At 50.3% G+C, this 14,961-nt stretch overlaps 3 protein-coding genes across 3 annotated transcripts; 2 read left to right on the top strand and 1 right to left on the bottom strand.

Annotated features, from left to right (window-relative positions):
- The first annotated feature begins 111 nt into the window (after positions 1–111).
- LOC118507997 (attractin) lies at positions 112–8,820 on the top strand. Its single transcript, XM_036047368.1, has 6 exons — positions 112–1,458; positions 2,720–5,893; positions 5,974–6,100; positions 6,172–6,258; positions 6,331–6,412; positions 6,479–8,820. Exons 1-6 carry the CDS (start codon positions 1,127–1,129, stop codon positions 6,631–6,633), a joined length of 3,957 nt encoding a protein of 1,318 aa, XP_035903261.1. The 5' UTR covers positions 112–1,126; the 3' UTR covers positions 6,634–8,820.
- A 147-nt stretch (positions 8,821–8,967) lies between these two features.
- Positions 8,968–10,422, bottom strand: LOC118508011 (charged multivesicular body protein 3). The gene is made up of 2 exons (XM_036047395.1): positions 9,891–10,422; positions 8,968–9,815 (listed from the first exon to the last, which is right to left on the bottom strand). Exons 1-2 carry the CDS (start codon positions 9,933–9,935, stop codon positions 9,192–9,194), a joined length of 669 nt encoding a protein of 222 aa, XP_035903288.1. The 5' UTR covers positions 9,936–10,422; the 3' UTR covers positions 8,968–9,191.
- A 45-nt stretch (positions 10,423–10,467) lies between these two features.
- LOC118508001 (ATP-dependent RNA helicase SUV3 homolog, mitochondrial) lies at positions 10,468–13,103 on the top strand. The gene is made up of 3 exons (XM_036047374.1): positions 10,468–10,912; positions 10,975–11,478; positions 11,552–13,103. The coding sequence occupies exons 1-3, from the start codon at positions 10,594–10,596 to the stop codon at positions 13,036–13,038; spliced, it is 2,310 nt and encodes a 769-aa protein (XP_035903267.1). The 5' UTR covers positions 10,468–10,593; the 3' UTR covers positions 13,039–13,103.
- Positions 13,104–14,961: the final 1,858 nt, after the last annotated feature.

The following is a 14,961-nucleotide window of genomic DNA, read 5'->3' as shown; positions in this document are numbered from 1 at the left end:
TTACGGTCATTTAAACTAGTAAACTCTTATCACAATCGCAAGAACTATATTGTTGCTCCATAAAACCTCAATGTTTAGGTAAATTTATTACACAAAATGTCATACACCTGTCCGTTCCAGCACCATCGAAGTACAATACGTAAATAAAAACATCAAACAACACAACCAACACAAGCTGTGACAGTGGAGAAGCAAAGAAAAAGTCACACCGAAGAAAGAAAGCAGTGAAAAGATAGGAGGAAATCGCTTCCGTCAGGCTACTACTGGCTGCAATAGTTGGGTTAAACTCGAGATTCGTCCGCAGAACTACGGGAAAAAGCGCCGTTCGAAACCGTTCATAATTTGTTGCAAGACAGGACGACTTGGGGTTGCTGGTACGTGCCTGGTGGCACCATTGCGCTACAGCTGTGTGCGAGTTAGCCAGCCAGCTTTCTGCCTGTGCAGAATGTGACACTGTTCGTGACACGGTTCGTTGTTGTGTGGTGCAATGGCGCTAGCGAAAGGAAAGTGAGTCGCGACGGAGAAGATTTGCTGCATTCCCACCGTGAACCTTCCGGCTGGCCAACCTCCATCATCTGCCTGCCACCCGCCCGTATGTGTACGCGAACGCGTGTGTGTGTTCCCGTTCGGTGGGGTAGCAAGTAGGACAGCGACGGCGGCGAGAGGAGGACCGTCTTCCTCCTGGACCACCGTCTGCTGGTGGGTCGTCCGCTGCAATAGTGCGTTTGTGAATCGACGGTGTGCATCGTTACGAGTGTTTTTTTTCCTTTTTGTTTTTGGACAGTAGGAAGCCTCCCGAAAACCGTTCTGGCAGCATCACAGCCTACTTTGTTGTCGTACACCGTTGTGTGTTATTTGTTTTCGCAAAGGCAGTGCAAAGGCCATCGAGCACATCCGGAGCACTGTCGTCTTTAGTGGAACGGGATAATCGAAGGCACCGTTGCCGCAGGGTGCTGCCGAACACACTGTGTGTCTGTGTGCTACGTGTGTGTGTGTGTGTGTGTGTCTAGCCGTACCAGTGTTAAGGTGGTGCACAGTTCTGCTGCGCCTGCAGCGTAAACTAGCCCGTATCGGGTGATTCGCTGTTCGAAAGTGGAGTGGTCTTCCGGAAGCGCATCGAAGCGGAATGCCGCTCGAATATCTGCAAATGTTTGTTTATCTGCTGCACAAATCCAAGTACCGAAGAAAATGTGGCCCACCACTGCCGCCACCATCCGTGGTGGTGGCGGGTGGCCGTGCCATGGATCTGTGTCGTCTTTCGCTGGTGGTGCTGTTAGCTTTATCATGCCATTTTGGGCCTACCGGCGTGTCGAGCCAAGGGGTGGCCGGTGTGACCAGTCCCGGCGACCGATGCACCGAAGTACGGTGCATGAACGGTGGTGTCTGCAAAAACGGAACCTGTCTCTGCCCGGACGGCTGGCAAGGGTCCGAGTGCCAATTCTGCGGTGGTAAGGTTAGGTAAGTGTCGTCATTCGAAACCTGTTTACTAGAGAGAGAGAGAAAGGAGGAAGACAAGGAAGAAGAAACGACGACGAGCAAGAACCGATACACCGTGCATACGGGGCACGCTACGCCGTCCCAAGTGCCGTCCCAGTGACCTGCATTTGAAACGCTCGCTTGTCCCTTGCACCGGGGGCTAGAAACCATCCAACATTGTACTGAAAGCCCGAAAGCAGCTGGCTTGATCCAACCAAGCCAAGTTTGGCCCGATATTCTGTAATCAGATTAAAGTTGGCGCTGGAAAAGCGAGGAAAACTAAGGAAAGAAACGGCCGTGGGTGAATCCAATCAAATGCTTGCCAAGTATTGATGCGTAAATAGTAGTTTTCGTCCATTTGCCGTTGTGTGTGTACACACACACACACACATGGCTAACGAACAGCTGTTGTGAAATGAAGCGTGAAGCAAGATGATAGCATATAATCTCTACATTCTGGTAGAAGTTATAAATAAACATCGATACACAATTTTTAACAAAAAAACTGTATTGTTGCAATAAAAGCAACCGCATCCACTCTCGTTCCGTGTTCGGGCTTTGTTTGACTCATCTTTTTTCATTCCATTTCAAGCAACGAAAAGCACCCCCCACACAAAAAAAAAAACAGCGAGCAAAACAAAAACCCCCTTTTTCGAAAGACACCCATAATCCCCATATTGGTCGTGGCGGATCGCAAAATAAAAAAATTAGCCCCAAAGAGTAAATTAGGTTGATCTGTGTTTTTCATACCACCCATCCGTCTTGTGCGTATCTGGGAGATACTGTTTTTTGTTTGCTCCGTATTTCTACTCTAGCAATTTGGTGCACTGGATCGCTTCTTATCTTCCCGCGGGACGTTAATTACGCTGAATGGTTGGTGGTGGGTTGGTGGCCATGGTTAACCCCACACACAAACACAGACCGTCCGGGCGCAAGAGGTCTCGGTCTCGCTGTCCATGGTCTTTATCTTGTGATGTGTTTTTATGGGAGCAAATTTGGAAGCGCCAGACGCCAAGTAGGCTATGCGTATTATGGCGAGCGAAGATGTAAGATACCAAGAAAATGTACCCAAAAAACGAGGCAATGATATCACTAGGCAGTAGGCGATGGCGAACTGATGATTGAACCTTCCTAGCAAAATGGTCATTTTTAACTGAGAAATGCTTAAAATTATATAGTTCATACCTATAATGTAAAGATGTTGGCCATCAATAGTTTACTAAATGGCTGATTTCCTTTCCAGATTGACGGATCCATCCGGCAGCATCCACGACGGACTGGGCAACTACTCGATCGGTGTCAAATGTAGCTGGTTGATCGATGCGCGCGAACACAACAGCATCACCGACAGGGTATCGACCAGCCCCTCGCAACCCTCGGTGATACGGCTCCATCTGGAAGAGTTTGCGACCGAATGTGGCTGGGACCATCTGTACGTTTACGATGGTGATTCGGTCGAGTCACCGCTGCTGGCCGTGTTTAGCGGGCTGATGTATCGGAAGAACTTCACCATCCGCCGAATACCGGAGGTGTTTGCCCACTCCGGCTCAGCCCTGCTGCACTTCTTCAGCGACGATGCGTACAATATGTCGGGGTTCAACATTTCCTACCAGGTGAACGCATGCCCAACGAACGATACGTCCCTGAACTGTTCCGGCAATGGAGAGTGCTGGAATGGAGAGTGCAGCTGCAATACGGGATTTACCGGAGCGGCCTGCAATATTCCACGGTGCCCCAACTATTGTTCCGCCCATCTGGGACGCGGCGTGTGCAACGAGAAGCAGCAACGGTGTATCTGCAGTGCCGGGTATACGGGGAACGATTGCTCGCAGACGATCGCACACGGGCACTGGACGGCGATCGATGCCGGGGAGACGGAGGGCTTCACGCCGCCGGGCAGTGCATCGCACGGGGCGGCCGTCTTCCACGACACGCTGTACGTGATTGCGGGCGAGAGCTACGGTAAGGCGGAAGCACTGCTGTACATGTACGATTTCAACGGGAAGGTATGGGAAACGGCCCATACAGAGAGCAAACCGGTGCCGGAACTTCGGTACGGCGCGTCGACGGTCATCTTCGGCGACAAGATTTTCATGTACGGCGGGGTGATCGAGGGCAAGGGTGTGTGCGGCGAGCTGTGGGCGTTCGATGTGAGTGCAAAGATTTGGGAGAACATCACCGTCAAGTCGGAACAGTGCAACGAAACGTACGAGATGTGTGGTCCACTGCGTTCCGCCGGCCATACTGCGACGATCGTGACCAACTACGATCAGGTCGGTGGAGCGGGGAAGAAGGTACTGTCCGGTGGTGGCAGTTCACAGAAGATGGTGGTCATTTTTGGCCATTCGCCCCAGTTCGGGTACCTTAACACGGTGCAGGAGTTTAACTTTGGGACGCGCGAGTGGAAGATCGTGCCTACGCGGGGCTACCCGGTGAAGGGTGGCTACGGCCACTCGGCCGCGTACGATCCACTGCGGGAACGGATCTACGTGTACGGTGGCATCGTGTCGGAGAGTGACAGCTCGCAGCTGCTGAGCAACAAGCTGTTCAGCTACGAACCGCACGAGCGGCTGTGGACGTTGCTGGAAACAGCACCGACGGCGCGGTTCCTGCACACGGCCAACTTTCTGACGCCTGGCCTGATGATGGTGTTCGGTGGCAATACGCACAACGACACGTCGCATAGCTTCGGGGCGAAGTGCTACTCCCGCGATCTGATGGTGTACGACGTGCTGTGCGACTCGTGGCACACGCAACCGATGCCGGGCGATCTGTACGCGGACCTGGCACGGTTTGGACACTCGGCGGCCGTCTTCGAAAAGTCGCTTTACATCTACGGTGGGTTCGATGGGCAGATGATAAACGATATGCTCAAGTTTACACCGGGCGAATGTCAAGCGTTTAACCGCACGGACCAGTGTCTGAATACGCGCCCGGGTGTAAAGTGTGTGTGGGACATTCAGAGGAGCAAGTGTATGCCGGTGGCGGCCGTGCAGCGCGACCGGCTGTTCGATCGCGATCAGGACGGGTTGGAGGTGTGCCCGAAGAAGAGCCGACTGGTGATGACACAGCAGGAGCTGATGGATTACGAGCTGTGCAGCCAGCTGACGACCTGCCAGGGTTGCGTTTCGACCGCGTACGGGTGCATGTTTTGCGGCATCGGCAACGGGAAGGGTATCTGCGTGAAGGAGAAGTGTCCAGACGTGTCGTACACGTTTCGGGCCGATTTCTATCCCACCAAAGCGCTGAAGGATTGTCCGGACAACGATGAGCACGTGTGCGCGCAGCTGCACGGATGTCACGCTTGCACGGCTGTGAGCGTATGCCATTGGGACTACGAGCATAGCAAGTGCCAGTACAGTCGGAACAAGTCGGGCGATGCGCTGAACGATGCGTGTCCGCCGGCGTGCTCGGGCCTTACGTCGTGCGGCAATTGTACGCAGGAAGAGTGCATCTGGTGCCAGAACGAACAGCGGTGCGTGGACAAGAATGCGTACACGGCCAGCTTCCCGTACGGGCAGTGTCGCGAGTGGACGACGGGATCGAGCAAATGTCGGGCGGCCAGCAGCGGCAAGAGCCAGTGCGGCTTCTACCGCACCTGCGCCCAGTGCCGGGACGATCCGGCCTGCGGTTGGTGTGACGATGGTTCCATGACCGGGCTGGGCAAGTGTTTGCCGGGCGGGGACAGTGGAGCCCACGAGGAGTCCGAATGTCCGGCCCAGCGGTGGCACTTTACGCACTGTCCCAGCTGCCAGTGCAACGGGCACAGCACCTGTCCCGATGCGAAGACGTGCAAGCAACCTTGCAACGATCTAACGGTGGGCCCGAACTGCGACAAGTGCAAGCCGGGCTACTGGGGCAACCCGGTGAACGGGGGCATCTGCCAGAAGTGTGAATGCAACGGGCAGGCCCAGTACTGTCACAGCGAAACGGGCAAGTGCTTTTGCAGCACCAAAGGGCTGGCGGGCGATCATTGCGAAAAGTGTGACGCCACCAACCATTACCATGGTGACCCGAGCCGCGGTTCGTGCTACTACGATCTGACGATCGACTATCAGTTTACGTTCAACCTGTCGAAGAAGGAAGACCGCCACTTTACCCAGATCAACTTCCGCAACTCGCCCGTCAAGCCGGACATCGATGCGGACTTTACCATCACGTGCAGTGTGGCGGCCCGGATGAACATTACCATCCGGACGGCGGGCGGCATCGAGAAGCCACTGTTTTCCGCCGTCAACTGTTCCACCTTTCGGTACCGATTCTCCAAGGCGGAGCATCAGTTCGGGATCGAGGACAACGTGACGCTGACCACGTTCTACGTGTACGTGTACGACTTTCAGCCACCGCTCTGGATACAGATTGCGTTCTCGCAGTATCCGAAGCTGAACTTACAGCAGTTCTTCATCACCTTCTCAACGTAAGTCTCGTGGGGTTCGCGCGTGTTTGCTTCGTGGGAAGTGGAACTAATTAAGCGTCCCCTTTTCTTCTGCCTTGCAGATGTTTTCTGTTACTCCTCGTGCTGGCGGCCATCCTGTGGAAAATCAAGCAACACTACGACATGTTCCGGCGCCGTCAGCGACTGTTTGTAGAAATGGAACAGATGGCGTCGAGACCGTTTTCGCAGGTTAGCAATCGACGGACGACTCGACGGAAGCTACCGATGGAGCTAACACACTTGCCTCTCTTCAATTGCAGGTTTTGGTCGAGATAGAAAGTAGAGAGTACAACGAGCTATCGCCAGCGGTAGAAAATATTACCGCTGCGCCCCGGAAACGTAAAAAGGTAGGTTGTTTCTGCTCCCTACTTTCGTTACAATAATTCCTGCTAACGTTCGCCTGCTGCTTTCCCCCACAGGACTCACCCAGTCCGATCGCGCTGGAGCCATGCGAAGGCAACAGGGCGGCAGTTCTTTCGCTTCTAGTCCGGCTGCCAACGGGTACGTAGATGGATCGCTCGATGGTTCCGAACGGCAGCTAGTAACGATTCCTGTCTCTCATTGTAGGCGGCCTTCAGCATTCTCCTCCTGGTCAATCGGCAGGTCTTGCCGTCGCAAGTGCATTAGTAACGTTAGGAAACCCACGACGCTCGTCGATAGAACATCCGAAGGAACCGAAGACTAAGCGTAAGCAGAGCCAACACCCTGATAGTTGTATATAATCATCATGTCTACGTATATCCAACCCCACGGGAGGCATGCAAGCAGGTGGTCGTAACGTATTGGTATGGTGCCCCGCTGAATTCGGTCCATTCGGCTCCGATACGGCTCGGCAAAGTACATTACAAAACAGCCACAAACCATACGAGCAAGTGATGAAAAGCGTTGGACTTTACAAGGATGGGATTAGCACCATTGGCCCTCTGCGAGCCACCGGAAGCAGTACAGAGTCTGAGACTAGGAACGTGGTCGGCGAAGATAAACGGTTCGCCGCGCTTGGTTTACAACAATAATGCTAATAATTAACTAAACTACCAATAATTATAGTAATGATAGTCGGAGCAAGGAAGCGACCGTGGCAACGATACGAGAGCGTTTTGGACACTTGGCGATTGTGGATTGTACATGCTCTTTTAAACACGTGCCGCATCGTAACGAATGTGCGGCAGTAGAAACGGACGACGTTCGATCGGTTTGCTAAGAGTAGCAAACGCCGTGCATAGTTCTTGGTTGGGTTTCAGCCCTTTTTTACCACTACACACGGGCGGCACCGATAGAATATCAGCTTTGGTTTGAACGCCGCACATCGGTGCGTTTGATTGCATTTCCCGTACCCGTTTTGTACATGCTGCCAGCTGCACAAAATACTCTTCCGACATGCTTTTTTTTCCCGGTTCGATTCTTTCTTCTTCGCGAGTCTGTGCACGGGAGGGATGATGGTTTACATTTTTTAAACTACCAATATGTGCAATTCCACTAGCAGGCCAAACGTTGTGTGTTGTGACGACGAGGAAGGAACGTGGATCATCGCCAAAGTCGCGTGTCCGATTTTATTGCAAACAACAATAATGACTGATATGAACTCATAGAACCGCCTATCGCCTAGTTGTAACAGAATGCAAAAATACATCATCCGGCGGGTAATAAGTAATAATGAACAAAGGTAGCGAACCCGGATAGATAGAGGATGCTGACTAGGGAAACAGGTAGCTTGACTTGGTAGAAACGGTTCCGGATGATGGAGAGAGACAAGGTGGGAAATCGAACGCGCGTGAACATTGTGATGAATTATTAGGATACGTATTGATCGCGAGACAGATCGGGGTTTTTGTGTTGGTTTTCCCACCCCCCCCATATTTCGGTTTTCGGTGCGCGATTATGTGAATGCTCTTTTCCTGCACGGTGTGTATATTTAGGGTGCGGCAAGATAGGCAATAGGTTTCATCAGGATCTGTGTTGTTGTGTTCTCTTTTGCAAAGCATTAGAATTAGAAGAACGGGTTGCACAGGAACCCGTTCCCCAAAGGGCGGGATTAACACGGGAAATGGGGTTGAAAAAAAAAAACCCCGGACAAAGTACGTTGTGCGTTTAAAATCAAAATTGCATGTGAAAGTCGGGTGGTTTAAAAATTGATGCAAAACAGCGCTACTAGCATACAACATTACTGCAACGAAAAAAAACGGGAAAACAATTATTTTTTGTTGCTTTTTTCACACTAGTTTAGATCGTGGAAAAAGGCTACAAAAGGAGCTACCTTTTTTCCCCCCCGCAAACGCGCTGCAACTTGGAGGAAGCTTTGCTGCTGCCTTCCAGCATACGTGTAGCATAAGTGTGGTCGTGTGACTATGATATATGCATTATACATACATCTATACGTACCTATATACATACGGAACATATATTTAATTACGAGGGCAAATCGGTGCCGGAGGGTCCACCGGACGGCACCGCACTTTTAATCCAGCATCATCGAACGCGTGTCACGCGCGTGTGCATTCGTTTCGTTCATTTAGATACGTTTCGTTAGCTTGTTTTGGTTTGGTTTTGAAAGGTATCTAGGAGCTGGTAGAATTCGGGGCGAGCCGCCGACCGGATATACGTTAAGCAATAAGAGGAGACGGGCAGATAGGATGGTCACGGCACGCGGCGGAAAGGATAGGCATTTTAACCAGATCGAACTAACAGGAGATGGCAACTGATCCACGGTTCAAGCACGTGTGAGGTAGAGCGCAGGAACGGATTAGTATACAATGGAGGAGAAAGGCAGAACAATGAACGGTTGGAGCAACAAATTTGCGGCTTTAACAAGGAAAATCAAATCAGAAAGAACCACTCCCCCACTCATACAGAAAAACAAACGAAAACAGCGGATGGAAGAAAAAAAAGGAAAATAAAAAGAAACACACATACATAAGTATTTGATGGCATTTGTTGCGGTAATAAAACGAAAAATCCACAACCGAAGCAAAGCGACTGGAAAGCGAACCAGGGGAAATGGTTTTTGGCGGTCGCCGGATGAAAGTTACCGGAAAGTGTATGCATCACCGGATGGCAGGTAAGTTAAGTTATGCTTTAGTTTATTAACATTCATAATCTGGGAAGAAATTCCTTGCAGGATGCACTGTTTTATACTTTAACGCTTTCATCTTTTGCGTGTGTGGGAGGGAAAATGAACGGGGGACGAATCGTGACTGACGTGCACGGTTGTTAAGTGGTGTTGGTGTGAGGGTATGCTAAGCACCTGGGAGTATGGGGAGTGGGAGCGAGCAGAGCAGGAGGTTCACGACCGCAGTGCCTGCAGCCGGTTCTGCATCTCCTTCATATCGTCCTCCTCGTCCTCCTCCTCCTGCTCTTCGGCGCGCGACGTCGACGGTCCCTCTGTCGATGGGGTGGCGATCGGTGCGGCCGGTGCCTCCCCGAGCTTGCCCGCCGTTACCTCCCACAGCACATGTTCGACCTCCTTTTGCGCTTCCTCCTCCATCTCCTCGACGTCCTCGAACGACTCCATCGTTTCGTCGATCATCTCCTCGATGATGCCGGCCTTCATCATCTCCTTGGACAGCTCGCGCATCGTACCGGCCACCTCCGGCAGCTTCACGAGCGCCTGCATCGCCTGCATCACCTCGGTCGATTTGGCGAGCGAACCGGCCACCCGCACCGTTGCCAGCTGGTTCTTCATCTGCAGCTGCACCGAGTTGATGTGCGCTTTGCTGGTGTAGATCTTGTTGACCGCTTTCCGCGACCGGATGAGCTCTTTCGCGAGGATGGTGCACACCTCCTTGTCGTTCTTTTTGGCCGCCTCTTTGAGTGACCGTTTAATTTTGTCCTCCTCCCGCTGGATGGACCGTATCTGTCGGTCGAGCGCGAACGATTCTTTGCGCAGCTTGGACGTCCATTCCTGGACCTGTGTAGAAGGGGTGGCAATTACATATTGTGCTAGCTTTCCGATCACCACCACCACGGGCTCTACGTTGCTTACCATATCTTTCGGGTTACGGTCCTGTGATTTGCCAAACAGACCCATAGTAAGTTATTGCGATGGGCACGACGGAATAACGGAAAAACGGCTCACGCCAGCTCACAACAAACACACGCGTGTGCACGGAATAAATAAGGATTTTAACAGAAGCTTTAAATAAGTAACTAATTAATAATGAAAAACTTGTGAAACGCGCTCTACACCGTCTTCGCTTCTTTTCACAGCCAGCTTATTGTGTTTGCATTTGTTTTGTTATGATTCACAGGAGCTGGCGATTCCGCGAGCGAAGGAATGCATATGTGTGTGCCCTTGAGTTTGACAGCTGGGTTGGATGGGTTGGGTAATTTGGGATGTGCTCTTTAATTTACCTCTCAATGAGCGTGAGACAAAAGAGCGATCGATTCCATCGTCAAGATTTATTAGAAAATTTTTCATTTCTATTTCACCTTCATAAGTCGAGTGTTTTGTGGCTTTTTTTAACTAAATAAGAATGTAAACAAACACGTACCATTGTGCAAGGTGCTACGCGCACGAGTGTGTGTGCGTGCATTTTGACAGTTCTGGCTGTCAGCACACGTGCAACATCAAAACAAAGTGAACACCGCACTACGCGAAAGTGTTGCTTGCCGTGCAGGCGCAATCATTAGTACCGGCTTCCGAGGGCTGGACCGATTACACAATACTGCGGCACAGGTTGCACAAAATGCTGGTAAATGGCCACAGGTGGACACGATGCTGTCGAACGGTGTTAAAATCGGTTCAAGTTGCATCGCGCCCAACGATAGGCGTTCGGCGACGAATATTGGTTCCGGGCGACATCACCACTGCTGCACAATCGTACCGAGGGAAGAAAGATGATAGTCGACTGTTTACACCGATTCCGATACGGCCCAGCCCGGACGATATCAATGTTGGGGCCGAGCTGACGGGTGTGCTGGATAAGGCGGAAATGTTGAAAGTGATACTAAAGTTCAGCAATCGGAAAGAAATAAAGTTTCTCTGCCTGGAAAATGGCATCGACTGTAAGTAATGTGCCTCTTTGATGGCGCTTAATTCTAACTCACATTCCCACAACAATTTGCAGCGAATCTACAACAGCAAGCATTTATCAGCTTTCGGAAGTACTGTCTCGAAACGGACGCACTACCGGCCGATCTGCATGTGGTGCTCAGCGACATACTGCAGGGCGCGGGACACGTGGATGACATCTTTCCGTACTTCCTGCGCCACGTAAAGCAAATTTTCCCACACCTCGAGTGTATGGATGATTTGAAGAAAATATCTGACCTTCGGCAACCGGCCAACTGGTATCCGAACGCGCGCGGCATGAACCGGAAGGTGATTTTCCACTCGGGTCCAACCAACTCGGGCAAAACGTACCACGCGATGGAGCGGTTTCTCACCGCCAAATCGGGTGTGTACTGTGGACCGCTGAAGCTGCTGGCCAGCGAGGTGTACAACAAGAGCAATCAGCGTGGAACGCCCTGCGATTTGGTGACGGGCGAGGAGCGCAAATTTGCCAACCCGGAGGGCAAACCGTCCGCGCACGTGGCTTGCACGGTAGAGATGACCTCCATCAATCAGCCCTGTGAGTAATTGAGCAACTGTATGGTTAGCATGGTTTGGGGGCAAATGAACCATTTCTTTTTGCCTCCTTCCAGATGAAGTAGCAGTAATCGATGAAATACAGCTGCTGAAAGACGTTGGTCGAGGGTGGGCGTGGACGAGAGCTTTCCTAGGGCTGATGGCGGAAGAGATTCACGTGTGCGGTGAACCGGGTACGGCCGACTTGCTGCAGAAGCTGTGCGAAACGACACACGAATCGCTCGAGGTACGCAACTACAAACGGCTCACGCCCCTTCACATCGAGGATCAAGCACTGCAAACGCTGGACAACGTGCTGCCGGGCGATTGTATTGTGTGCTTCAGCAAGAACGACATTTACGCCGTGTCGCGAGAGATTGAAGCGCGCGGAAAGGAGGTGGCCGTTATTTACGGCGGTCTTCCACCCGGGACGAAGCTGGCACAGGCGGCCAAGTTTAACGATCCCAACAACAGCTGCAAGGTGCTGGTGGCGACGGACGCCATCGGCATGGGACTGAACCTAAGCATACGGCGCGTAATATTCTACTCGATGATCAAACCGACCATGAACCAGAAGGGCGAGAAGGAGATGGACACCATTTCCGTATCGGCGGCGCTTCAAATCGCTGGCCGAGCCGGTCGGTACGGGATGAAGTGGGAGGAGGGATACGTGACCACATTCAAGGCGGAGGATTTACCAACGCTGAAAGGTATTCTGGCCCAAACGCCGGATCCACTGTCGCAGGCAGGGTTGCATCCGACTGCGGACATGATCGAGCTGTACGCTTACCACCTCCCGAACGCCACGCTCAGCAACTTGATGGAGATATTCGTGTCCCTTAGCACGGTGGACGACTCGCTGTACTTTATGTGCAACACCGAGGACTTTAAGTTCCTGGCCGAAACAATCCAACACGTACCGCTGCCACTGAGAGCACGGTACATTTTCTGCTGTGCGCCAATCAACCGCAACATGCCCTTCGTGTGCTCCATGTTCCTGAAGTACGCCCGTCGGTACAGTCGTAACGAGCCGGTGACGTTCGATTGGCTGTGCAACCAGTGTGGTTGGCCGTTCCAGCTACCGCGCACCATTATCGACCTCGTGCACCTGGAAGCGGTGTTCGACGTGTTGGATCTGTACCTGTGGTTAAGCTACCGCTTCCCGGACCTGTTCCCGGACGAGAAGCTCGTGCGCGACATTCAGCGCGAGCTGGACGACATCATTCAGCAGGGCGTATTTCAAATTACGAAGCTTTTGAAAAATTCCGAAACAGCCGTCTCTACCAACACACCGGACGAAGACTCGTTCGTGATGCGGCAGAAGAAGAGCAAGTACTATCGGGAGGCGGGTACCGGGTCGGGTGGTACGCGCGGTCGGCTGACCGAGCGGTTGCTCGCACAGGGACTGCTAACGCCGGCCATGCTGCAAGAGCTGAAGCAAGAATGGGACCAGCAGGCGAAACGGACGGGCAAGGCGGGGTCGGAGGACAACGATGACGATCCGTTCGAGGGTGGAAAGAAGGGCCCGGGGCGACGGAAAGCGACACGTGGCAAGGGAAAATAGAATAGCTCCGAAGGCCAGTAGCGAACCGGAAATAAAAATATCGAACAATGGATAGAGTTCACGGACGTCTGAAGGTTGTTGTTTTTTTTTTTTTGGTTTCAAATGCTGCGTCGTACGCCCAAAGGTATGCAATGTGGTGTACATGGGTAATTTTTCCCCTAATGGACAGCTCATCTTCACCGAGTGAAGGCGACTGAACACTCGTGTTTGTACATTTTGCCCGTAATGATTCGAATCGTATAAAGCTTAATGTGATTTTGAATATTTACCCTTCTCCCCTCGGCGCCTAGTCCAACGGGCCCAGTCCAGGGGGCCTAGTCGAAGGGGCCTAGTCCAAGGGGCCCAGTCCAAGGAGCTTAGTCCAAGGAATCTTATTCAATGGACCTTGTCCTTGAGGTCTGCTCCATGGAACGTAGATCTAGGGGCCTAGTCCAAGAGATCTAATCCAAGGGGCCTAGTCCAAGGGGCCCAGTCCAGGGGGCCAAGTCCAAGGGATCTAATCCAAGAGCCTACCATATTGAACACGAGGTAATTTACTGTAAAAAATTTAGAAACTAAGAGTGTTTATGCACGTATTTCTTTCGGGATCTTGGAATTCGGGAGCAAGACCGACGGAAGGATGAGAGAACAATGAAAGAGAATCGAGAAGGAAATTGGGAAATTGATAGAGAAACGAAAGAAAAATGTGGGAAAATCGAGAAATAAATGAGAGAAAACTGAAAATGAATAGAAAAAAAAGTGGAAAACGAAAACTAAGTGATAGAAAATGGCAAAGAGTAGATAGAAAGTGAATGAGAACAAATTAGCATTACGGCCAGGCCGTTTTTATGAATAATTAAAAATGAGAGCAAATCTAGAGAAAATTAAAAGAAATATGGGAGAGAATTGAGAGAGAAAAATGTGGAAAAACGGGGAGGATATTGAGAGGGAAATAAGAAGTAAATGAACGCGAAAATAGAGAAAACTGAGGTATAAATATGAGGGCGCAAAAGAAATGAGTGAGAAATGAGAATATCGAGAGTAAAATTTAAGGAAAATGGAAGGGAATTGTGAGTGAATTGAGAGCAACATGGTAGGAAAACGAGAGACAAAATGAGATTGAATTGAAATACTAAAAAGAATCGAGACAGCCAGAAAGACTCGAGTGAAAAATGAGAGTTAATTGAGAGAGAAATGGGAAGGGGAAAGTGAGAAATGAGAGAGAAATAAGGGAGAGAGCACGAAAAAGAAAGAAACGAGAGGAAAATGGGAATGAATTTACAAATAAATGAGTGGCATTGTAGAAGAACAAGAATTAAAAAAAGAAGAAAATCGAGGGAGAACGAGAGTGATTAAGAAATTAGCGAGAAATGAGCGAAAACAGATTTGGAATTGAGAGAGAAAATAGCAAAATAAATAAAGAAGATAAATAAGGAAAAAATAACAATGAATTGACAGAAAAATGAAATAAAAACGAACGAAAATCGAGAATGAAATGAGAGAACAATGAGAAAGACAAAATAGGAGGAATTTGAGAAAAATCAGAAGACGAGAGAACAACGCAGAAATGTGAGTTCGAAAGAAAGTCAGAGCAATGATAGAGTGAACGAAAAAGGAGTGTGAGAGACAATGAAAAAAAATGGAAAACGATAGAGAAATGAGAGAAAGAAACATCAAAGCAAATTTGGATGGAATCGAGAGAAAAGCCCAAGAGAATTGCGAATTAATAAGAAAAAAATAAAAGAAAAGAATGAGAAAAAATTAGAAAAACTTCGAGAGATAAATGAGAGATAGAGATGAGAGATAACCGAGAGAAAAATAGAATAGAAAAATGAGAATTAAGAGAGAAATGAGAGATAAGTGATTGAAAATCGAGAGAGAAATGAGAGAAAAATTAGAAAACAGATGAAAAAGAATCGAGAGAGCAAGAGAGGATCGAGAGAG

The sequence above is a fragment of the Anopheles stephensi genome, chromosome 2 (genome assembly GCF_013141755.1).
Source record: "Anopheles stephensi strain Indian chromosome 2, UCI_ANSTEP_V1.0, whole genome shotgun sequence".
Taxonomy (NCBI): domain Eukaryota; kingdom Metazoa; phylum Arthropoda; class Insecta; order Diptera; family Culicidae; genus Anopheles; species Anopheles stephensi.
This window is presented reverse-complemented; position numbering and strand designations above follow the sequence as displayed.